The sequence below is a fragment of the Lepidothrix coronata genome, unplaced genomic scaffold, assembly GCF_001604755.1.
Source record: "Lepidothrix coronata isolate B3197 unplaced genomic scaffold, Lepidothrix_coronata-1.0 Scaffold45, whole genome shotgun sequence".
Lineage (NCBI taxonomy): Eukaryota > Metazoa > Chordata > Aves > Passeriformes > Pipridae > Lepidothrix > Lepidothrix coronata.
Window position 1 is genome coordinate 4361831 of NW_016690225.1, and position 24862 is coordinate 4386692.

The window sequence follows — 24862 nt, forward strand, 5'->3', positions numbered from 1 at the left end:
CTGACTTAATTTTAAAGGACTCATATGTGGATCTTGCATGTAAGAAATGATGCCTTAAAATGTTGGTTGGGAAGTAATTAAGCAAGTTGGGGAATTGTTTTGATTTGCCACCTTTACGGTTCATTATTTTTAACACACAGCAAATACAGACCATATGCCAGCACTCACAATAAGTTATATCAGAACATCCAGACTAATTTAAACAGGCTTAGTATGAAGAGAGGGGCAACAAAGGCACCAAAGATACTAATAAAAGCAAATAGAAAACACACTTTGAAGAATCAGAGGCTTGTTTCACCTCCTGTTGACTTTGTCCTGCGAAGCAGTGGCACCACCACCGGAGCCTCACTGGGACAAAGAAAGAGGCAGAAAAGGTGTTACTGCAGCAGTCAGAGGAAGAAAGCACAGGCTACTGTGCAGCACTGCTATGCACAATGCACACAAGATGCTGACATTTAATCCCCCCTGGTCAGAATGAGGTGGAATGGAGCCATCCCTACCCAAGCCCTCAGCATGAGGCCACTGCCTGTCCTGGTCCCGCTGCTGCTGTTCTCCACCCGCAGACTTTTTCCCAATGAAAAACCTACCAAGAACACTGCCTCTTTAAAACAAAAAGGTTTCAAAGCAGCAATGCTTTCCAAAAGCCACAGATATTTCTAGTGAAAAATTCCGAAGCAGCTCCAGTTGTGAGGGCAAGATTTATTTATTCAATTAATTAATTAATTTTTAATTAAATGCAAATTTTAAAAGTTTTTCTTTTTAATAAAAGCTATTATTAAATTCTAAAAAAAAACAACGGCAAAGATCTGAGTGAGGTAAGTCAGTAAGTCAGTCACTAAGATGACAACATGAGCTTAACTGATAGTGAGAAGAACAGCACCTATAATGGTCACAGCCGAAAAATTAGCAGGTCTTCGGGTCAAAAGATCAGAAGCACTGAATAGACTTTAGTTTTTTACACTGTCATGCATTTTGATGCTTTGCAATCCTTAAGAAAGTCACCTGTCACAGGGAAGCTGTTTCTTATGTTCTAGTAAGATCAGTTTTATTTATGTATTTAACTTTTGAGAAATCTTACCTCTGGGTCCAAGCCAAACACCAAAGTAACTATTGATTGTTTTATCCAGAACTTCCATTCTACAACCTATTGAAATGGAAAGAAGAGGACAAAGTTAGCTCATGAAAACAGTTTAATCATGTGAACACCATCTGTTAGGGTTAACAAAGAAAATACTAGTATGCAAAAATTCCAGCAAACATAGTGGACTTTCTCATCAGATACAAAGTACATAAAGTTTATTTTATTCTCGAGTCACTGGTGTATGAGCTGTATTTCCCACTGAAGTACTTCATCAGAGATCTAGATGCACAGAAGCTAAAATAATGAGTTCAGATTAACCTGAAGTTCTTTTTAATTCTGTATTTTGTATGTGCAAATAAAAAATGGAATCTTGCAAAATCCCTCAGTGAAGAGGAGGATTGGACTTTGAGAAAGCCAGCAACAGTGAAATGTTCCAATAAACACTATGAAGCTCTTTTAACAGACTCAAATAGCTGGCAGTGCTAGCTGGGGAGAAGGCAAGGGGGAAAAAAGTGAAAACTGGCTCTGCTATCACTTGCAGATAGGTGACTGATTACAGCCCTGATTAATAGCCCATAAAACCAAAAGATCAACAGTCACCGAGTGACAGGAGGGGCTGCAGAGGCCAGGGAGGACACACTGCAGTTCATGGCATGAGCATCTCAAGTTCCAGAAACTGCTTACTGGTAAAACATTACCAGATAAAGCTCATCCAACATTAGTAGAGTGAAGAGTGAATTCAAATGTAATCTGCCAGCTCCTCACATGGGCACTAATTATTGGTAGCACCTGATCAATACACTGGGGTACTTAAATTGCTGTACCTCCCTAAGGTTAAAGCAGGAAAGCAGCAACACTTTCCATGAGCAGGGACAACTGTGCAAGAAGCTGTTCTCAAGAGAAGAGGAAGCGATTTTCTTCTCGATTAAGAAAAAAATTTCCTCTTTTCTACCCAGAACTGCACTGAGCTTTCACTAATAAAATTTTACCCGTTCTTAAGAGGATGGTTTTCACTGCTTGATGTTTCTCCTTCCCTAAAGTACTAATATTAGTAGCAATTTTTTGTTACGGGGAAATAACATAAGTAACACAAGCTGCCAACATACTCACAAACCAAAACAATCACACAAGCTTACATGTAGTTGATAACAACAAAAGAGTTAATTTTTTTTCAGTTGTAGCTAAACAAACATCTCTCTTCCACCTGTGAAAACCTCACCTCTAGAGGGGTACTGATATATGCAAGTAAAATTAATAGTATGTCCTCTGGTTTTAGTCAGCTGAGACTGAAACTTCCATTTCTTCCGGGTCCAGCAAGAAAAGCCAAGCAGGATGCAAACAATGCTCTCTCCCAGGTACAAAGCAGGACAGGGAGCCACCCAGCAACCACAGGGTCTTTGACTTTCCATGGGACCAAAAAAATACAAGGGGCTTAGATAAATGCATTTACATTGTGTGGTCTTCTACAGAAGTCCACATCCCTTCCACCACTGGCCTCAGGCAGGAGGCTGATATGCTCACCAAGGACTTCTGGCAGCACCACAGCCCATCAGTTCCCTGCAGGGCTCTCAGGGACACAAAGAATAGACTTTCCCCTCTGTGTTGAACCGCTTTGGACTACACAAAGCCACAGAAACATCCCTGGAATCTGGTCACCAGGCACTAACAAAAGAGCTTGATCAAAATAAGCAGAAGTGTTAAAAGTATTTTGTAGTCCCAATTCATACCGGTTTTACTTTCTGACTGAAGAAGCCCAGCCCAAGTAAGCAAACACTTCACAAGAAAGTGCATTTTTGGGATTACATCACTTCATCAGCTATGGTACACAAACTGTGAGCATCTGTGTGCATGCCCACAGTACTGGCACATTGGTGTCCTAGGATTAAGGAAATGTAAGTGAGAAAGCCTATGCTGTGTTATGAGAAGCATGAGCATCAGGAAGGCTATGATAAATGAGTATATAATTCCAAGGAGAAGACAGATAATGAGAGAAAGCATTTTTTTTCACCCCAGCTCTTTCTTTTTTTCAGTCTGTCAGCTATTAAATATCACCAGGAAAAGCACTCCCTGGCGGATAACTCATTTTGTTGTTTGAAATCCCCACTTACTCAATTTGTCTGTTGCTCCTTTGATCCAGTACTGATTGATCTAGTTACACAGCACTGCATCAGCCAATAACCCTCAACTGTGTCTGATTTCAACTCCCCTCCTCACAGGGGAAGGCTTCAGAGGGGAGAGCTTGTTTCAAAAACAAGGGTTTGTTACACAAAAATATACAAAAAAAGCTCAATTCAGAACTAACTTGCTACATACTGTTGTTTGCTTGACACTAAAAATGCAGAAACAACTAGGAAAGCAGAAACAAACTCTGCCTAGCTATAGCAAAGATAGAAAGAAATGAAACTCCATGTTCGACCCTTCCACAAAATTGGAAGAAAAACTCGTACTCCAAGAGGAAGAGTCTTTCTGCAGAAGTCTCAGCTTTTTTGAGCTGGTACCCCAAAGCAAGTTTTTGAGCCAGTATTATCAGACAGCATATTGGAAAAGGCACAGCAAAGGAAAAACTACTCCTAGTGTTGATTTCCAGAATTTGTAGAAAAAGAAATTGTTTCAAAAGGAACTCATTTGTGTAACAGAAAAACAGAAGGAAACAATCTGCTTTTGTTCCAGAGGGGGTCATGTGAAAATGCATCAAGTCTCCTGCCAACAGCCACACAACATTAAACACTGCTTCAACAGCAGCAACTACAAGGGTTCTTTTTTAATTAGAATAGTTAACCAATTCAGAGGAACATCGACTCCCAGAAAAATTAAACCAGTGGCCATTTGGAACACTGCAATCGGCATGTTTCCTAATACTGAAAGTAAGCAAATTCTGCAGCTGACCACATACACAAGCAGATCAACAGCAGTGCTCCTTTACCTGGAAGTCATCCCAGAGCAAGGCACATTATTCACAGAATCACAGAATGGTTTGGGTTGGAAGGGACCTTTAGAGGTCATCTAGTCCAACCGCCTCTACCATGGGCAAGATCCTCCACTTAATCAGATTGCTCAGAGCCCCATCCAATTTGAGTTTGAATGTTTTCAGGGATGGTACATCTACCACTTTTCTGGGTAGCCTGTTCCAGTGTTTCAACACCCTCATTGTAAAAAAACTTCTTCCTTACATTTAGTCTAAATCTGCCCTCTTTTAGTTTAAAATTATTGCCCCTTGTCCTATCACTACAGTCCCTATTAAAAAGTTTGTCCCCATTTTTCTTGTAGGCCCCCTTTTAGGTACTGGAATGCCACAATAAGGTCTCCCTGGAGCCTTCTCTTCTTCAAGCTGACCAGCCCCAACTCTCTCAGCCTGTCTCCATAGGAGAGGTGCTCTAGCCCTCTGATCTCCTCTGGACCCACTCTAACATGTCCATGTCTTTCTTATCTGGGACCTCCAGAGGTGAATGCAGTACTCCATGTGAGGTCTCACAAGAGCAGAGTAGAGGGGGAGAATCATGACCCTTGACCTGCTGGCCACATTCCTCTTGATGCAGCCCAGGGTACAACTGGCTTTCTGGGCTGTGAGCACACACTGCCAGCTCATGTACAGACTCTCATCCACCAGCAGCCCAAGTCCTTCCCAGCAGGGCTGCTTTCAATCCCTTCATCCCACAAACCATACTCATGCCATCAACTGCCCCAACCCAGGTGCAGGACCTATACTTGGCCTTGTTGAACCTCATGAGGTTCCCATGGGCCTGCTTCTTGAGCCTGTCTGGGTCCCTTGGGACAGCGCCCCAGGCATGTCAATCACACTGTTCATCTGGGTGGTGTTGGCAAACTTGCTGCGGGTGCACTCGATCCTGCTGTCCATGTCATTGATGGAGACATTAAACAGTACTGGTCCCATATGGACCCCTGAGGGACACCACTTGTCCATCAGGACTCTGAGCTGCTGACCACTACCCTATGGATGTGATCATCCAACCAATTCCTTACCCACTGAACAGTCCACCCATCAAATCTATATCTCTCCAATTTAGAGAGAAGGATGTTGGGGGGGCACATGCCAAAGGCCTTATAGAAGACTAGACAGATGACATCTGTAGCCTTATTCAGTGCCTACAGTCAGGTAAAAAAGAAAAAAGAGACCCAATTATGCTAGACAATACTTTTTAAAACATGTACCTCTATATACACCGGTTATTTTTTCCCGAGTTTCTACAATGGACAGAAAAAAAATCATCTTCTCTGCTACCAAATTTTATCATTGCAGTAAGGGCCCTGAACACTACAGCAATTTGAATCAGAGTCTGGAAGCACTCAGGTTTACAATCTGAAAGATTTTACTCCTTCAAGTCCAAGTATCTAATCCAGAGAAAACCTATCTGATGTTTTAAACAAAACAAGATTACTGGACTTCAATTCTGCAACACAAACATAACGAAGGCTAAACTTGTACCTTGCTCCAACACGATCAAGTCCCACTTTTTCAATAATCCTCTGGATTTTGACAGACAGGTTTTTTTGGACCTCCACAGGTCATTTTGCATCCTTGTTTCACTTTGATACTATGAGCTGAGACAAGCACCATGCTCCAGCAGCCAGAGATGTGTCTGGGCAGAAGATGTGAGCTCTACCCTGCCACTCAGTCCAGGCATGGATGGCCCCAGTGCATCTTGGTGTGACAATCAAAAATACAGTGCAAAGCCTTTTCTTGCAGTATATATTTTTTAAGTTTATTTATAAAAAGTGCTTCATACAGGCTATAAGCATTGCCAACATGCTCTTCTAATGCACATCATTAGTCTCTGAGGAAAGGGCTACTAAATACTGAAGGATTTCACCCAGCTCCTGCCTTTCAAAAGGAAATTCTCTCCTATGCTTTGCACTGAAAACACATTCTGGGGAGTTTATGAAAAGTAATTTAGGAATTCTTGGCCACATTTTAATGTTGTTTCTTGAGTTTCTTCTTGGAGTAACTTTCCAGGTGCAAAGATGATGCATAAAAATATAAAGGTTTGCCCTCTGTCCCATGGCACCCTTTTAAAGCAAATCAAACAGCAGCAAAAAAACATTTTGAGCTGAAAGCTCAAAGCACTGGGAGCCTGCTCCCTTTAAGCAGGATCCTTCAGCTCTCACCCTGCTGCTCAAGAACTCCCTGAAACAGATCCCAGTTTTCACATCTAAGTGTCTGAACTTGAGTTGAAAAAAAAAATTCCCAAAATAGGCATCTAAATAATTGTGCTGGCTTCTGAGAGCAACCCGTTGTCAGGCCTGGCTGCTCAGCCTTCTTGGAAAACAGCCACTTTCGTCATTCTTAAATTAGGACTTCGAAGCCTAATTTTAGGTACTTGCTTTTGGAAATCTTGATTTGTGTTTTCTTGTAAGTGATGTTTCTCAGTCCCTGCTACTGCAGAGGTGACTTCTCTTTTTCTTCCTCCAAAAGTACAAACTATCTCTCATCCAAAAACCCAACAATCACATTGTTTTTTGCTTTTGTAGATATACTGGAACTGAAAATGCTCGGCTGCTTGAGAGATGGAAGACAGCACTGATAATCAAAGCTGTCAACCATTTTCTGTCCATTTGCCAAAGATGCCCAGCTTCTCCTTTCCATTCCCAAAGCCTTAACCACTCCTTGCATGTATTGCCTTTCAACTTCCTGCCAAACTGAGATTACCCTTTTTTCCTTTTTCTGAATACCCTCTTACATCCTAAGCATGCTTAATATTAGCAGTAAAAAGGAGTTCAGAATAAATTATAGTCCTTATTGATCTGAAAGTGTAGGTATATTTATTTTACGGGAAATCAGGTGAAGCATAAGTGCTGCAGATTTTGCACTTTAGTTTTGTTAAAATACAAGAAACTATTTTAAACTTTAGTTTGCACCTGTATCTCTAGCAAAGTGATGCACATTTTTGGCCCCCTAGCATCAGCAGCAAACCCTCCAGCTTGCTGCTGACACATCAGGACCCACAGTGCTGAGCTTTCATACTCCCTGGCAGCACCAGCATAAGGAAGCTTAGAAATAAATCATTCGTATAAAATTCAGGGAAGCATGAAAAAATGCAGGACAAAGGAGAGAAACTAGTTTCAAACAGTTTAACCTCAATGGGATTTCAAACCACTTGGAAATGTAGAGGGTAAAGGAAGACTTTGGCCAGTGAACTATAGGGTATAATTTCATGCCATTACTTTTCCTGTCATTCTACCCCCCTCCCCAAATCCTTCAGTAATGTTTACCTTCATACTTAAACACAGTTGTGGTAATTAAAGTATTTTACAAAACAGAAACAAATACAAGAAAAGGATACTGCAAAACAGAGTAAATAATTGTGCTCAATACCCAAAACCTCATTAAATCAGAATATAATTATCTTCATATAGAAAAGTTAAGAAAAATCATAGGTCCTTGCAGTTTTATTCACACTTTTAGCAGATCTAAACTAGCTTGAATTACGATCTGATTCAAGGATTAGGATATTCACACAAAATTCATCCCCTTGAAGTCAACAGCTCTTGATACGGCGGGGATTATTTCAGGCAGAGGGAAAACACCAAGGGCAATGGCCAAGCAGGAAGAGCATGTTGGAAGCAACCACACAAAGACACCCATGGAATTACTAAGAATCTGTGGAAAATGGCTCACCACTGCCTCTCCATCCCAGAAGGATGCATCCAGCATCCACCTGCAAATAAAGATCTTTCATGCTGCAAAGTCCACCTTAACAGCAGCAGGTCTGGCACCCCTCAGCACTATGGTTTTCTCAACAGCATACGTTTTCCTGGAATAAAGTGTTCAGGGGTGTATTCTGTGCCCAGCCACTGCACTCGTATCCCCGTACTGCGATACTGGAAACCTCCTCGCTGCTGCCAGCTTATACCCCTGGTGCTGTTAAGAGCAACACAGTGCAGAGTGCAAAAGTATTTACAGAAATAAAATGTGGTGGGAGAAAAGTCAAAGCACACAGGTTTATTCAACTGCTGTGTTTGTAATAGCTTGCAATTATAAAATGTACAAGGGTACTGCACAGACAACTCCTGGTTGGGTTTAAAGAACTGCCTTTTTTTTTTTTTTTTTTTTTTTAATGGGAAAGAAATGGAAGAGAGGATCTGTAGCAAACTATGTGAGATGGAAACAGGGAGAATATGTACATGGCACAAGAGCGACAAGTCGACTTTTTTGTAAGGAAAGCCAAAGCACAGCATGTGCTAGATAGCTTTGCTCCAACCACCCCAAGCAGTATGGCAGTGTTTATTAACAGCTACTCTTTGAATCTGAAGCTCCCTCTTTTTACTGCAGCTCACAATGGAAAATTGGCCTCAGGAAGCCAGGGAAACTAAAGAGAGCTCAGAAGATAGGAGTCAAAAGCTAAGTCCAAAGGGCCACAAGGACATTGGCTTTCATTTCTGGTCTCATTTCTCTTATTCAAGTGCCACCTGCAAGAAGGTCTGAAAAACTCTACTCCCCTTTAATAAAGGGACTCCTATAATCTCTGTCTGTGTACTTCACTCAAACCAGCTTTATACTTCCACAGGAGTAAAACAAAGTTACAGCCCCCAAAGCCTATTTTAATGAGCCTTCTTGGTCAAAAGGCTGCATTTTCTAACAACAGAGCTGATGAGAACACAGCAGCAAGACCAAGGGATGGAGAAGCCCTGCCTTGCATGACCATTACAAACAGCAGAGTTCAAGAGCACTGTGTATCTTCAAGACAGTAAGTTTCAATTTACCCTTTCTTTAAATGCCCACATCTCATAATTGCATAATAAAACTTAAAAAGCGAGAAATAGGAAAAAAAAAAGAGTTACAAGTGGGACTGTCCCTCCATATGAACCCTCATTTCCTCCAACATGCTGTAGCTGTGGCACCGAATCTGAGCACTGAGAGAGCCTTTGTCACCAGCTTGCCCCCTCCTTCTGCCAAAATCTTGCTGCACTGAGCTCTGAACTCAGGGAACATCTCAAGAATAAAACTGGAAGTATAGGACAGATACATAATTCTTGGTTATCTTCTTTGCATTTAGTATCTTGACACGACAGTCTGCTATCTAATCCAAAAAAGTACTTAAAATTCTGCATGTGTGAAACACTGTACAAAGCAAAATATGCCTGCATGCAGCTATCCAGTAAACAAGGTTAAGCTATAAAAAGGTTATCTGGGGTTCACATGCTGACTAGATACATGAATCCAATAAAAAGTGGAGAAATTAGAAGAAGATCATGAAAGCTGGGGGTGACAGTCACTAAGGTAATGCTACATCATGCAAATCTGACTAGTACAGGCAGAAGAGCGACATAAAACCTTAATTAAGATGCCCTTCTAAGATGTGAAACTACAACCCCTGTGTTCAGGTGGGTAACTGATACCTTTTGAAGGACCACTTGTGTTCTGGAAACCAGATCACACTGAAAAAGCACACATGTCACTCTCAGGAAAGTAACAGTATGCTAAGTATTTATTTGTGTACTTACTCGTATTTCCAAAGTGTGTGGAGTGGTACCTGGAATGCTATGAGAGTGAAATTCTCTGATGGGCCCTAACACACACAAAATTACATGTAATACACTGAGTTAGTTACATTCTTCAATAAAAATGAAGTGAATTTCTACACTTTTACTTAAAGGAAGAAAAAATGCATACTGACAATTGTACATGCGTGTGCTTGCCTAGCTGCTGTTTTGTCATATGGCCAGCCATGCTATGAGAAGCCAATTTCGAAACTTCTCTATTTTCCTGGTGTACCCCCATGAGACAAGTTAATCCTGTATGGCTGCAGCTGTACTAATACTTGGTGCCTCCATTTTAAGATACTAAACATCATGCCAGACAGTACTATCATACACAGTGAACAATACTAACAAAAGTCAGGCAAGTATGAGTAACAGAATCACAGAATCATTAGGGTTGGAAGGGACCTCTGGAGAGCATCCTCCAACCCCCCTGCCAAGGCAGGATCACCCAGAGCAGGTTACACAGGAACACGTCCAGGTGGGTTTTGAATATCTCCAGAAAGGGAGACTCCTGGGCAGCCTGTTCCAGTGCTCTGCCATCCTCAATGTAAGAAGTTCTTCCTCATGTTGAGGTGAAATTTCTTGTGTTTTAGTTTATGGCCATTGTTTCTTATCCTGTCGCTAGGCACCATCGAAAAGAGTCTGGCACAAGCCTCTTGGCACCCACCTTTGAATTATTTATATGTATTAGTGAGATTCCCTCTCAGTCTTCTCTTTTCTGGGCTACACTGTCTGAGCTCCCCCCAGTCTCTCCTCATAAGAGAGATGCTCCAGACCCATCATCATTTCTGTGGCCTCTGCTGGACCCTCTCCAGCAGTTCCTTGTTTTTCTTGTACTGAGGAGCCCAGAACTCCTGATGCAGCCTCACTACAGCAGAGTAGTGGGTGAGGATCACCTCCCTCGACCTGCTGGCCGTGCTCTTCCCGATGCACTCCAGGATACCACTAGCTCTCCTGGCTGCAAGAGCACACTGCCAGCTCATGGACAATGTCTCATCCACCAAAACTCCCAGGTCCTTCTCTCCAGAGCTGCTGTCTAGTAGGTCAGCCCCCAACTCATGCTGGTAACTGGGGTTATTCCTCCCCAGGTGCAGTACCCTACACTGGCCCTTGCTGAACCTCATCAGGTTTCCCTCTGCCCAACTCTCCAGTCTGTCAAGGTCCTTGAGGTTGATGCGGGTACATTTTAACCCTTCATCCAGGTCGTTAATAAACAAATTGAATAAGACTGGACCCTGATCCCTGGGGAATGCCACTGACTACAAGACTCCTATTGGGTTATACTCCGCTGATCACGACCCTCTGAGCTCTGCCATTCATACAGTTCTTGATCCACCTCACTGTCTATTCCTCTAACTCACATTTCCTGAGCTTACCTATGAAGATGTAATGGGAGACAGTGTCAAAAGCCTTGCTGAAGTCAAGGTAGATAACATCCACTGCTCTCCCCTCACCGACCCATCTTGCCATGTCATCATAGAAGGCTATCAGATTGGTCAAGCTTGATTTTTCCTTGGTGAATCCATGCTGACTACTCCTGATGATGGCTAAATTTAAACAGAAATAGGTACAAAAAGTGTTCCTTTTCCCACCATTCTGAGAACTAAGACAAAAAAAAAAAAAATTACTTCAGGTACAAGTGTTATGCCATGGCATCATGCTGATCAGGACAAAACCCTGCCAGTAGGCACCCCTGCCTTTGAAACAGTGTAGAAATAATAGACAAATCATTCAGAAAATCAACTGCCTTTAAAATCTAATCTCCTTTCCAAAGGATAAAGGTGTCAACACTCTGTAAGGCAAGATTTTGACCCTGTTCCTGCCCAGGACTTATAAGGAGTATTGAAAGTTAAGATATCAGGTTCTGGCATAGGGACAGAAAACAATGAGAAAGGAGATTCCTTACAGATGCAGATCATTCTCCTCCACCTTTCCCTTCTTGTACAACACTTTGCACATCTGTAAACAAATGGTTGCCAAAACCATGCAGCCGCATTTCTGTTACAGAAGCTCAGGGCTGAAAAGCCTGGTGGGTCCTGAGGAGCTGAACATCGTTGCCTGCACCAGACCCACACCAAACCAGTTTCTGCCAAGAATCAGCAAATATTGGGGTGCCAAATTATTGCTGTTACAAGGCCCCCCAAAAAGAGGACTGACACCTGGAGTCATTAGAAAAGAAAGTATTTCTGCCTGTACATTTCCGTGGTTTGATTTTGGCAGCACTTTCCTAAATGTCACTTCATCAGAAGACCCTGCTCCAGGAGGCAAGTACTGCAGTTTATTATATTTTACTTTTTGTTTTAAGGGCAGAAAGACCAACCAACCAATTAAAAGGAAATACTGTAACGGTAAAGCTTGACATGATCTTATCACAAATTCTTTCTAGGAACTTTAAATAGCAGCAGAACTTAATTAACAGTAACTTCCAAACTGTTTTCTGCAAGCTCATAACATAAAAGATTCAGTTATCTGCAGAAGTCAGACAGTGAATTCCAGGAAAATAAGTCCCTTTCCTCCAAAGTTTAGCCACTCTTATTTCAATAAGAGGCAACAAATTCATGGTGTAGTGGAAACTCTGCAGCCATTAAAATCTGTTCCATGGAAAAACACAGCTAGACTGAACCCCCAGCTCCAGCACCAAGGTGCAGAAGGTTTTACTACATTTGTTTAATACATTCAAAAGCACTGGAGCAAAAGCAGGGTCAGTACTGTAATTTGATGTAATATATCTGCTTTAAATACAGGGATAAACCAATATCCACACAAACAGCAGGCAACAGGTTTCCTCCACAACCCTGCAGCTATCCAGTCCTCCTCAGGGCAGCAGTCCCCTGGAAAAGGCGGCATCAGATATGCCTCCTCTGCCCTGCTGCTTGTGCAAAGTCTCTTAAACATCTGCAGCAATTTACTCATTCCTAAAGATAATCTCCGTCCACCCGGCATTTTTCCTATTCACTCCGGTTGAGGTGTCTGCTCACACCCATCAGGAACCCTCAGGCTAACAGCCACCACATCACCTCACCCTTGCCCTAACTTCTCCATTCAACCTGGTCCATAGCTATAAAACCATACCTAGGGTGTGTGGGGTGACCAGGAGCAACCAAGAACGGATCTGACACTGCTGCTTTCATTCCTTCCCTACTCTCCACCCTGCCTGGGTGGAGGGAACCTGGAAAAATTGAGGCAGCCCAAAAGAAACCAACCAAGCAAGAAGATCAGCTTTCAGCTGGGTCCATCCCACCTCCTGATTTACTACAGGAGAAGCAATGGCACAAGGCAGGCATGTAGGTGACAAAGAGGTCTTACCTGACTGAAGCTGAGCAAAGTCATCGTATTGCACCCAGCAAGGAACCGAAGCAAAAAGAAAGGTAAATAAAACAGGCAGACAAGAAGGAAGACGTAGACTCTTTAAAGCAGAATTCTAAAAAGCTATTAAGAAAAGGCCAAAACAAAATGCAATGCACAAGCATCATTTAACATAAAGGAATGGTACTAGTGAAAAGTACAAGAATTGCAGAAAAAAATATAAAATGAAATAACAAAAGATCATACAGCATATGTCAAAGCTAACTTACAGAGATTTCTTAAACGTAATTGTAGCAGCATGAACTGGTAGATTATTGCACTGTAAAGAGCAAACAATAAAAAAAGCCTCCATCCCTGAAATATCAAGGCAGGTCAGATGTAAAAAGGAAAGAGGAAGAAGGAACAAGAGAAGAAGGTTAACCATTGAGAGACCCAACAGACAGAGATCAACAACAGATTGGGTTCTTTTTCAAAAAAAAAAAGGCAACATGAATGTTTTATTAAGTCTAAACAAAGCAAAACTATTCCAATAGAAACAGAGCTAACAAAAATAGATACACAGAAAAAGATTAAATACAAAGTTAAACAGACAGTGAATACAGCCAAAAACTCTTACTACACACTGGCCAGCCTGCAGTTGAGGGCCTTGAGGACAGAGGGAAGAATCCCTTTTAATTCTCAGCCTTACAGCATGTTACACTGTAAGAAACAACAAACAACAACCTTACTAGTGATTTGAGACACATCTTGAGCACAGCAGTCCAAGACCAAATTTCAACAGGAAGTTTGATTTTCTGATAATACCGAACATTTTTTACTTAATTCCCAAAGCTTCTAATTAAATTTGTTCTATGAGAAAAACACATTGCTATGAAACTAGATAGTGATTTACACAAGGAAAATAAAACTTTTTCCATTACTATGTTAATTGCAGCAAAGTGAAAACCTAACTTAGAGTGTATTTTATGAGTGCTCATATTTTGTCAGGAGAGAAAGATAGGACAGAATTAAGAAGTGTTTCATCAGTACACTTGTAAAGCAACTCTTTAAACACTAGGCAAAAGACAAGCTCTTTAGCCTCTATAGTAAGACTGTGCACAATAATTATAAAGGTGACAACATATTAAAAGTTGCTTAGCAGGTAAACCCAAACTTTTATATTCTGAATGCACCTATTTCATACATGTTTTGTACAGATTGTGTAGGATACAAAATAATGCTTCAGGCAGTCAAACTGCTTATTCATGTTGGCAGAGCTCTGAAAGCTTTCCTCTGAAATCTCACCACCACCACCACAGCTCTTTTCTACTGTATGCTAAAAGCAAAACATGATTTTGTGCAAAAAACTCTTCCATGAACCAATTTTTCAAGTATCAAAGACAATTCAAGTGATTGCAGATTATTCCACAACGTTTTTATCTCCCTGTAATACAAGCCCTCCACACAGATGTGTCATCTCCAAAATAAACAGCAGCAAAGGAACTCTTCATTTAAAGAGATCTGTTATTCTGGACCAGGGAAGCTAAATGCTCAAGCTCAAATCCCCACACAGGAACTGGTATGTGGTGGAGGAATAGGAGAAGAAATAAAAACAAACCACCAAACCCCCAGATTTTGTTAACATTCTTCTCTCACATTAAGGACTGACAGCTTAGGTGGGAATTGGGAAGGGCAATGATGCTGCCTGCAAGAAGAGGAGGTGTCAAGAGCCTCCAATGGCTGATTAGCGCTTCTTGACTGGCTCAGGACAAAACCCATCCCTGCCCCTCTGTTCTGCAAAACAACCTCCCAGGGCATTGGATGAGTAAGATTTTTAAAAAGCAAAGCCTGAAAAATAGATGCAAACAGAAACATGAAAGTGTGAAAAGGAGCAGCAAGGAAAAACAAAGTGAGGAGAGGGGTGGAAAACTTCTTAACTTCATTGTAAGCTCCTTCACACATGCAAGTGGCAACTCACAGCCCCTGTCACTGCAGCTTCAAAGACAGTCATCTCCTCCCAAGGCCATATTGGAGGCAACACAGCACTACAGGATGTAAATAAAGCACTCACTCCAACATGATCATTTTTCATACACCGTAAATGGTGGTTAAAACCTGGATACATCCATGTGTTCTCACCAAGTACATCCTTGAGGACTCAAATCTGTATTTTACCAGCTTCGTAAATGTGTATTTTAAGACACAAAGTCAAACTCCACAAACGCTTAGAAAATTGCACTGTGCTATATGCAACTGATGCCTGCATTGGTGCATTGTGTGAGCCTGATATGTTTTGTGAAACCAAGAAACATTGTCTGCAAAACTCAAATTCATTACAGCTCTGTAATTGTTCAACTTGAGTTTAAATTTGTATATTTGATCTAAACAAGTTCAGCACTGAATTTAGAAGGAATGAGTCAATTAAGAAGATTTAAAAAAATGCAAGAAAACCCTCTGAAAACAACATTAGCAGTCCTTTCTGTACCGTAATGTGAGCCACTTAGCAGTGGTGATAGAACAAGAAATCAATACAAAGAAGTACCAAAGGATATTATATTTGTTCTGCAAGGCATGGCCAGACTTGCAGCCTGCCTTTGTGTGCTTCAAAGGGAGATGATGGCGGTTTTGAAAGAGCTAAAAAAAAAAAGTAGGGAAGTTAGAGCTTCTGGGAACCCATCAAGTAAAGGTGGATCAAGTATGGCCTTTGGAGAATTACTTGGAACTTAATGAAGGCTGCAAAACCAGAGGACAGAGTGCCACGGTTTGACTCTACCTGGCAACTAATATCCTCCAGCCACTTGCTCACCCCTATGCAGACCTGGTGGGATGGGGACAGAACTAGAAAAAGGTAAAGCCTTGTGGGTTGAGGTTAGTTCATTTATTAAACTGTTCTTAAGTTAATCATCCTCATCATTACCATCACAACAACAAAACAACAACAAAAACCACAGCACCACCACAGCACCACCACCACTAACAACGATGATGGAAACGAAGATAACAGAAAGAGAGAGGGAGGAATAAAACCCAAGTAAGAAACCAACCTCTGACTGATGCTGAGCCAGTCCCCCAAGCAGCAATCAGAGCCTCCCAGCCAATTCCCCCCAGTTCATGTACTGGGCATGATACTCTCTGGTATGGAATATTCCTTCAGGTCAGCTGTCCAGGCTGTGCTCCCTCCTGGCTTCTTGTGTACCCACTCACTGGCAGAGCATGGGACACTGAGAAGTCCTGCATTTAGAGTAACTCCTACACCTAAAACATCGGTGTGTTAACATTATTTTCATACTAAATCCAAAACACACCACTGTATCCAGCTACTAGAAAGAAAATTAACTCTATTCCAGCTGAAACCAGGACAGAGAGCTACTACTATTTAAACTAACATGACAAGTGGTCTGACATTATCGACTATAAAAATGCTTTATGGCCATGCACAATTTTTACCTATAAACAAGTAGAGGCAGCAGCAGCAACTCATGCACTCAGGGCAATGATCTACACTGGAACACAGTGGCCTTTCTGTCACTACCTGTATTACTATTACTGTTTTCTCCTCATTTGTAATTGAACAGACAAATGCAGTACTCCTGACTGACGTGATGCTGTCTCTCTCAGCCCCTATGTAATGGGTCTGCCACCCCATATATTGCTGGGGTTGTTCCCTTGCAGTCATGTTTTCCTCTAGCCCTTACACTGTATTTCAACCTCTTGCAGAAGGTTATTGCAACACTCACCCAAAACTTCCCAGTCCACAGCTGAGTCTGGTGGCTGGCACTGGGCAAGCCCAGCCATTGCTTCTACAGCCAGAGCAACAGGGGGCTGCAGTAGCAACCATGATCTAAGCTGTGCCTTCTGGGTGGCACATAAGCCAGAATTCAATAAAATATGAAAAAATCTGCTCAAATCTTTTGCAAGAGGCTTTTCTGCTTAGGTCTGTTACAGAGGGAGAGAAAAATCCATAAGTAACAAGGCCTGCTGGACTGGCAGCTTATTTTCTGACAGTATATCACATATGTTAATAAAAAAAGAACATTCTGCACCGCATTACAAGTGCAGGTATTTTCTCCATTAATGAGGCTTCATGCATGCAATAAATCAAGCTCACAAGACTAATGTAAACCTTAATAACACACCAAAAGGCCACTGTACATGAGTGAACTGCGGGATAAGTGTGTGATGCAAGGGATAAACGCATGACCCTAATTTAGGACAACCAGCTGAGGGTTTGCACCAATTCACAGGGTCTGTGATCAGCTAAAACCAACCTCTCCATGCCAGTACTGCAAAAGAGAAATGAACCACCAAACCACAACCAAACACTCACCATAACCAAGTGCTACCCTGCAGTCTACAAATATATACACATAAAAATGCAAGCACAACTAGCATCGTGTCCTTCAAAGGCAAATCCCAATCTGTGTGCCTCTACCAACACTGTCCTGCAGCCACCACAGGAGTTCTTGCCCAAAAGCATGCAAGTAGCCACATGAATAAACTGAACCTGTAGATGCTTTCTGGTAAGCACACATGCCCTGCACCCAAAGTAACATGTGCCACTTGAACTTCAACAAGCGAAAAGCTTTCTCAAGTTTCTTTTTCTAAAGGGCAGGGCAATGTTAAACATTGGAGAATGTCATCCTCCTAACTGGTTAAAGGTTTAATTATTGTTATTGAAGTCAAAGGGTCTCCCTACTGTTTGGCAAGGAGACGATTCTCAAAATGATGATTCAAAATACCAGTATTTTTAAAATCAACCTCAGAGCAGGAAATATTCCTTCAGGAAAAGGTTAACAGAAGCCTTCTGATTCAATTATGTGCATAAAAATAGCACATCTAAGGGGAAGCCTATACAGATTAAGGTATAAAGGCCTATAGTTTCCCAAGTCATCAACTTAAGCAAAGAAGAGGACACAGGACTAGCTCAAGAACTAGACCTCTATGTTTGGACCACTATGCTGACAATTGATACAGTAATGGCAAATTTGAGAGTAGATTTCTTTTGTTAGTTTTTAAGAGCTTCAAGATCTCTATTTGAATATGGATACCATGGTTTTAACAGCAGAGGGAGAGGAGCTGCTCCTCCACCAACTTATGATCTGCTCCAAACCCTAAATGTACAGCATCCAAGGGAAGAAGGCATAAAGGTAAAGGGAGGGGGGAAAAAAAGAACAAAAGAAAAAAAGGCAGCAATGCAAATGTGCCTGCTTATGAATTAACTAACTAACCATATGGCCTAAGACCATAAGACATTTTGAGGTGTATTACTTGGTTTAATAAGCTAAACCACATTATTCTGCAAATTAATACTTGTTAGTTTTTGTTTAACACCAGTAACATCCTTAGGATGACACCAATGAAAACGGTCCATCAGCAAGCATAAAAGCTGGAGTGTTACCTGAAATCAAGACTACTTCCTTTTTGAACTCAAGCATATGTTTTACAGCAGGGAGCCTGAACATGCACATAGGAAGAAAGCAATTACCCTCCAGTGACTGCAAAGGCAACTGGCAGGAAGAGAAACAGTTTTCTCAAGGTCACAGAGGGAGAGGAGCGCTTTCAGGCCATAACAGAAGAGGAACAGTCATTTTGTTCAAATCACTGACCCAGTGTCTCAAGGGGTAGAGTTATGAGAAGATCAAAGAGCAGGGCAGAATTTGAAAATGTAGAAAAAAGTTTTATTCCATGTTTGCTGTAGCCTTGCACAACCAAGTTTTATCTCCTGTAAATGTTAGTGCAACTCAGCACATTTAGTCATCGCCCAAAGCATCACTTGGCAGGCAAATGTTCAGTATGTTTTGACATGGAGGTCAATTAAATTCAGACAACTTGAGCATAAATACAAGTTCATGAAATGTTTTTATATTTCTACCTGCTCAGTAGAGCAGGTCATTAACAAGGTTACCATTAATGAAGCAAAACCTCTAATAATCCTTTAATAAGGGCATGAAAAATACCCAGATGCAATGGGATGCTGAGGCCAACTCTTAATTTTCAGCACTGAGATCAGTGCAGGTAGTGTGATTCATTTGTTCATGGAGAAGCAACAACTGCACTTAGCAGCATGCATCTCTAAAATCTCTACACCTGGTGAGGGAGTTTAGTTGACTGGCCCTGTGCTTTCTAAATGCACAAGGCTTTGTGTTTCACACGAGTTAACTTCACCAAGGAAATTAAGTAATTCTCCAACGCATCCAATATAGCAGGAAAGCATTTACTGAGGACATACTTCAGACAAGTTTGCTCTTGTGCTCTTATTTACCTTCTAAGATAATGTGTCCTAAATACCAAAACAGAGAAATCAAGGCAATAAATTTCAGGAGATTAATTTCAATTAATAGATCTAAGGATCTGTACACAGTCAACAACAACTCTACAAGTTATTTCCACAGTAAGATCAGAGGTAGCACTTATTTGATTTGTCAATCAAAAAATCAATTCATATCACTGTTTGCATTACCTTTACCAAACAGAGATCTAACTGCTGTTCTGTTGGATAATGGGGACAGGTTTCAGTGCCCTCAGGAACCCAGGTATAAATCACTTTTACCAGTCAGCACTTACAAACTGCAGGGATGTCAGCCTAAGCAATGCCCTTGTATTGCTGCACTACCAAATTTAAACAGCCTTAGGAAAGGTCATAGCAAAGTAATCTGACCTGGAAATAAGTTTTTAAACAAACCAATTTCTATGTAATTCATTGATTACCCTTTTTATTTGTCCTTGTGGGTGTTCTTCCATTTAAAGGAAAAAGCATTTCCAATGCTAGCATGCATAAACTGTTTGGATTGCAGGGTTCTTTTGCATTTTTAACACATTTAAGAATCACAAATTAGCAACTATATTACTATGACAAAACAGCTACAGATTACAAGGATTATTGTCAGTTTTGTGAAGTGCCTGGATGCATATGGAGCAGTGTGCTCTGACTGTCATGCAGAAAGCATCAGTTTCTTCAGCCTATTATGTAGTCAAACAGCTTCAAAAAGCTTATGCTCCATCCTGGAAGAACCTAATTTTGTACACTATAAAAAGAAGAAAACAAAAGCATTACTGCAAAGAATTGAGGCAATCGCTCCCAAAGTATTCCTATGTCTGAACAGTTTCATAGATCTCACCCCTACATGACCAGTTCAAGACATGGCAATGAAAGAAGGCAAAGAAAGAGGATTAAGAGGACAAAACAAACAAGTTGTTCAGTTATGCAGTAGAGCTTATAGTAAACAGCATCATTACCTATACATGCCTTCACAAACTATATGAAAAGCGACCAACACTAAGTAAAGCTTTAGTAGCTGTGAGAATTCAACATTTTGCTTGCAACTCATTTTAAGACAGCATGCCACTCGCAGGAGTAAAACAACATGCCAAGATATAAGAGGTAGAGGTATTTGTGGCTCTGCTCTTCAGCAATGAAAAAGCACCCCTGTCTCTCTTCATTCGAAGTCAGAGAACAAACCCTCCATATCTGGAATAAACCCCATTGCTCCAAAAGGCTTTCCCAGTCCAAAAGGGCCTTTCTGGCATGACCTGTCCCAGAAGACAACTCTGTGCACAGCATGGCAGCTCTGTCTTCCTGCTGCTGTGGCAGGAACCCCAGACCCAGAACACTGACTAAGCCCCCTCCCATGCCGGTGGCAAGGTGACACCTAAAGCGGCGCTGAGCCCCCCCTCCCACCGCCCTGCACCACCACACCGCTCCTGCCCTGCCTGTTGCATGAACATCCCTTGGTGACATTCTTTTAGCACTAGCTCCAAGAGGGACAGAGGGCACAACAGTACACAGAGGCATGAAACTGTTTTAACAAGGCACTGTAGGCAATTGCTGTTCCTCTCCCAAAAAATTGTCTCAGGAGGGATGCAGACTGGGAGATTTGCTTTATCTGCCACTGAGTGAGGGCTGCTGAGAACCACCAGAAGGCAGAAGACGAGCATTTTAACCTTGTGCTCTGTATGGGCTTTTTTTTTCTGAGCTCAGCAGAAACAGAAGCTTTTGATGTTGCAATGTTTACTGCCCCAAAAATGAGGAAGGTAAAGGAATGAGGTCAGCTCAGTACTTGAGAACATTTAACCAATTACCAACTGAATGTCACTTACAAAGAATATGCTTTCCCAAGGGGGCAGCTCTGGATCATGCTCAGCACTGAGCTTTCCATCTGTGGCCACTGGACTCAAGCACCAGGTCAGCCTGAAATCCTAAAATACTGTCAGTTCCACCATCATTCCCAAAAATCTGAGTCTTCAGACATATTTCCAAAAACTTGCTCCTAGCAAGTTACAAAAGAATGAGCAATTAAAGGAACTGTTCAGAGGCCTGACAGATTTACAGTATTATTTCCAAATTACATTTTTTAGTTCTGTTAAGTTTATCTTCTTTAATTCCTCTTGTAAACAACACAAAAAGAAGGTTAACAGGGAAAGAAGAGATGAGACCAGAGAATTCAAAATACTTTATTTCAATTCTGGCTCTACAAAATACAAGGAATGTAACAAGAAGAATATTTGCTGAGAAATGCAAGAACATCAACTTACTAAAAATACTGCAATAAGTAAACCCAGAGACTGGTCAGACAGCACATAAACTAAGTAGCATTAATGACTCTGTATTTAAGTACCAAGTACGCACGAGTTTTAGTCAAAGATACTTCATCTGAACAGCTGTTGCTATGTAAGAGGCACTAACTCACAAAAAGTGCAATTGCTTTTTAAAAAGCAGAGTGAGGCATGAAGACCATCAGCCAGACTCTTCCCCAGCTTGCAAGACAAAGCCACACTGCATATTCATTTCGCTGCTGCTCTCTCTGGTTGCATTTGAATGCAGAATATAAAAAGCACAAAGCAGGGCTTCCAGCATATATGACATATATAATGTGTGCCTTGTAATAAATTCAGTAAAATCAAGCAAAATTCAGGCATGTCTTTTAGTGCTCTCGACCCATGTCAACTGGCAGCATCCTCAAGGGCAAACCCACTCTTAACTTCAGCAAACTCAGCACAGTGGTCCTTTTTATTTGCTCCTCAGTTCACAGAAAGCTGAGGAGGGACCCCCACCCAGCTGACCCTAGCCATCTCCAGGTCCCACAAGTTTTCCCACGAAATCCTCCCTCTGTGCTTGCAAGTCCACCTCCCCAGGCAGAGTACATGCCTTGGCTACTTGCTGCTCTGAAAACAGACTATGTCTAGTGCAACCTAAATACATGAATACTTTCATAAAAAACTCCAGCTTTTATTGCTCAACAGTATCAGACGATCACGTGTGCCACAGGCTTACTCTCCCTGACACAGCTTCCACTGCTGTTAGCAGAGGTGAGAATGCACCAGTACTTATCTCTAGCTATGGAGTATTTTAACAGCAAAGAAAAATCTCAGGCTGCGCCCACATGGAACGAACAAGAAAGGTTTAGGGTTAAATATATCGCAAAGCTTCTCAGCGTTATTCACAAGTTCTTATTAAAACCAAATAAATCCCCTCCTTCTATGCTAGCAGATTAATATTGATGCAGCAGCACTGTCAGCCCGCACCTACAACAACTTCACAACTGCAAAACCCTCCACCCAGCCGCGGCCACCGACGATAATTTAAGCCGGCGGTTTAAGGCAGGGAGCTGCTCTGGCAGAGATAACCTCACCCTGGAAGCAACCTGGCCCAAAACTCTGGCGAAAGGCTGTGCCGCCACGGGAGACGCCTGCACGCTTGTCCTCCTCTGGTTTCAGCTGCAGGGCGTGTTTCCATTTGCACAGAGCGGTTTCGCAGACTTCCTGATCGGAAGCATCCCAACTGCAGCCATGCCCCTGCCCTGTTCTCCCTCACCATCGCTGGCAGCCGGCTGAGCTCTTTGCTGGCGTTTTTCCTCACAGCCACGAGTGCTCTGCCATGGCACTGAATCCCACAGCATCAGAGATCACCCAAAGCACTGAGAATACAAATGAGCCGTACGGGGCACTGCCGTTCAGCCGTGGCTGGGACACGGAGCAGGCACTGCACCCAGCTGCCGGAGGGAGAAACGCCTCTTGTCATCTGCCAGGAGCCCTTTTTGCTGATCAAGCCAAGGTGCTACTATTCCTGCCCAGGTCTGCAAAACTGGCCTTTTGTCTGCAGACTCAGAGCACAGATTACTGCCGGAAACCTCTCTGGAGTCAGATCCTCAGCGGCTGCATCCTTGGGAATCAGGGGAAGGGAGTGAGGGCAGAAAAGCAGCAAGTGCAGGCAAGGAAGGAGAAAACACTTATCAAATGCCCAAGACAATACTTCGCATAACCCCGGGCACTGCCGACTTCTAATGCTCCGAGTGCCCGAGGGCTTCCAGGAGATGGAAAAGATAGAAGCAAAGTCATAAAGTTTTTAAGAAAGTCCCCGCACAGGCATCTGACATACTGACACATTTCTATCGCTTGCCCTTCATTTTCCGCTCATTTCGTAATGCTTTTACCCTTTAAGCATCTAGATTTTCAAACGGGCCGGCACCTTTCGGAAGCACCGCACGTCTCCACGGCGCGGGTTTAGCGCGGCGTGTGCCCTATTCCACACACAGACCCGGGAACCACCGCGCCAGCGGCTCCAGTCCTAAACCAGCAACGCGGTCAGGGGCGCTGGGCAAGAGCTCAGGGAAGAAGAAGCAGAAGGAGTCTTCCCTTCCGAGCCCGACAAGCCCTTCCGCTGACACCCTGCCCCTCTCTGCCGGGCTGCTCCGCGCCGCCCGCTCCCCCCGCCGGCAGCGGCTCCCTCAGCGAGGCCGGGCTGCGGGATGCACACCTCGCACACCCGCCACGCCGGAAAAAACGGATCAGGCGTTCTATCTGGAGCCGTGGCAGCGCTCAGCCCTCCCCGAGCTCCCCGAGGAGGCGGCCCACAGCCGACGGTGGGGGCTGAGGTGCGGGGTCTCCTCCCTTCCTGCCCGTTATTTCTCCCCACCCCGTGCCCCGCCACGGCGGAAGGCGCTGCCGCCGCCCGGGATGCAGTATCCATGGCAATGCGGGATTGCATCATGCTGTCGAACTACACCGGGGGAAAGACGCTCCCGGCGAGAGCCCCGGCCCTTCCGCCGCCCCGTCCCCTCCCTCCCCCGGCCCGCCCGCCACTGCCGCCCCGTCCCCGGCCGCAGCCCCGCCGCTCCCCGCCGGCCGCCGAGCCCTCCCACGCTCCGCTCCGCCGGCGCTGCTGCCGCCGCACTTGTTGCGCGCCCCGCGGAGCGGCACCCCCCCGCCCGCCGCGGCCCCCACCCGACACCGCCCCCCTCGTCCTCCGCATCCTCCCGCGGGCCCGGGAGGCCGCGCCGCATCCCGCCGCGGGGCGGGGAGCCGCGGCGCTGCCCTCCCTGCCGCCGCGGACGCGGCCCTACCTGGCGCTGGCGGCGGCGCTGGGGGCGGCGGGCGGCACCGGCCGGTCTGTCCCGCTGCGGCGCCGCGGGGGCGGGGCCGGGTCCGGGGCGGGCGCGGGGCGGGGGGTCCCGCCCCCGGGCGGCCGTGGGCTGACCGTGACGTCAGAGTGGCGCGGGGGGCGCACGGGCGGCGGCCGGGGGGCGCTATGACGTCACGGGTGCCGGGAGCCAGTGCGGCGGCGGGAGGAGGGTCGGGAGCGGCTCCGTGCGGGGTTCCCGCCGCTTAGGGACCGGCTTCGGGTCCCGTCCAACAAGTCGGGACCTTGCATGGAACAGCGAGCGGTTCCCTCGGGCCGGGAGGGCTTCCAGCCCAGGCCATGGAGGCAAGGGGACCCCTGTGAAAAACGATATGGGACCGTGTAATTAAAGACTATCCTAATGAGTGAGCAGCAGGCCTACATTAAAGGCCCCAGGCAGATAACAGTTGATGTGTTTCCTGTGTTTTGAAGTAATGGGCTTTGCAGCGTTACAGCGTTTTCAAATGTAAGCTCTGGCTGCAGTAACTAGGTAGGGTTTTAATTTGGTCCTATTATAAACCCACTAGTTTTGTTGTGTAATTTACATGCGTACGTTAAGCCTGTCCCCACAGTGTCGGATGTCTGAGGAAGGAATGTCAAAG

The 24862-nt window shown here is 43.8% G+C and overlaps 1 protein-coding gene across 2 annotated transcripts in view; it reads right to left on the reverse strand.

Moving 5' to 3' along the window:
• ELOVL5 (ELOVL fatty acid elongase 5) overlaps positions 1 to 24253 on the reverse strand; it is a 40239-nt gene extending 15986 nt beyond the window's left edge. The window contains exons 1-2 of one of the 2 annotated variants that reach the window (XM_017814523.1): positions 24205 to 24253; positions 1079 to 1144 (exon numbers count right to left, since the gene is read on the reverse strand). In XM_017814523.1, the coding sequence (XP_017670012.1) occupies positions 1079 to 1136 (58 nt within the window). In that variant the 5' untranslated portion in view covers positions 1137 to 1144; positions 24205 to 24253. Of the gene's footprint in view, positions 1 to 1078; positions 1145 to 20962; positions 21106 to 24204 lie in introns of those variants that run through there. The other variant, XM_017814524.1, reaches the window with a different exon arrangement.
• Positions 24254 to 24862: the final 609 nt, after the last annotated feature.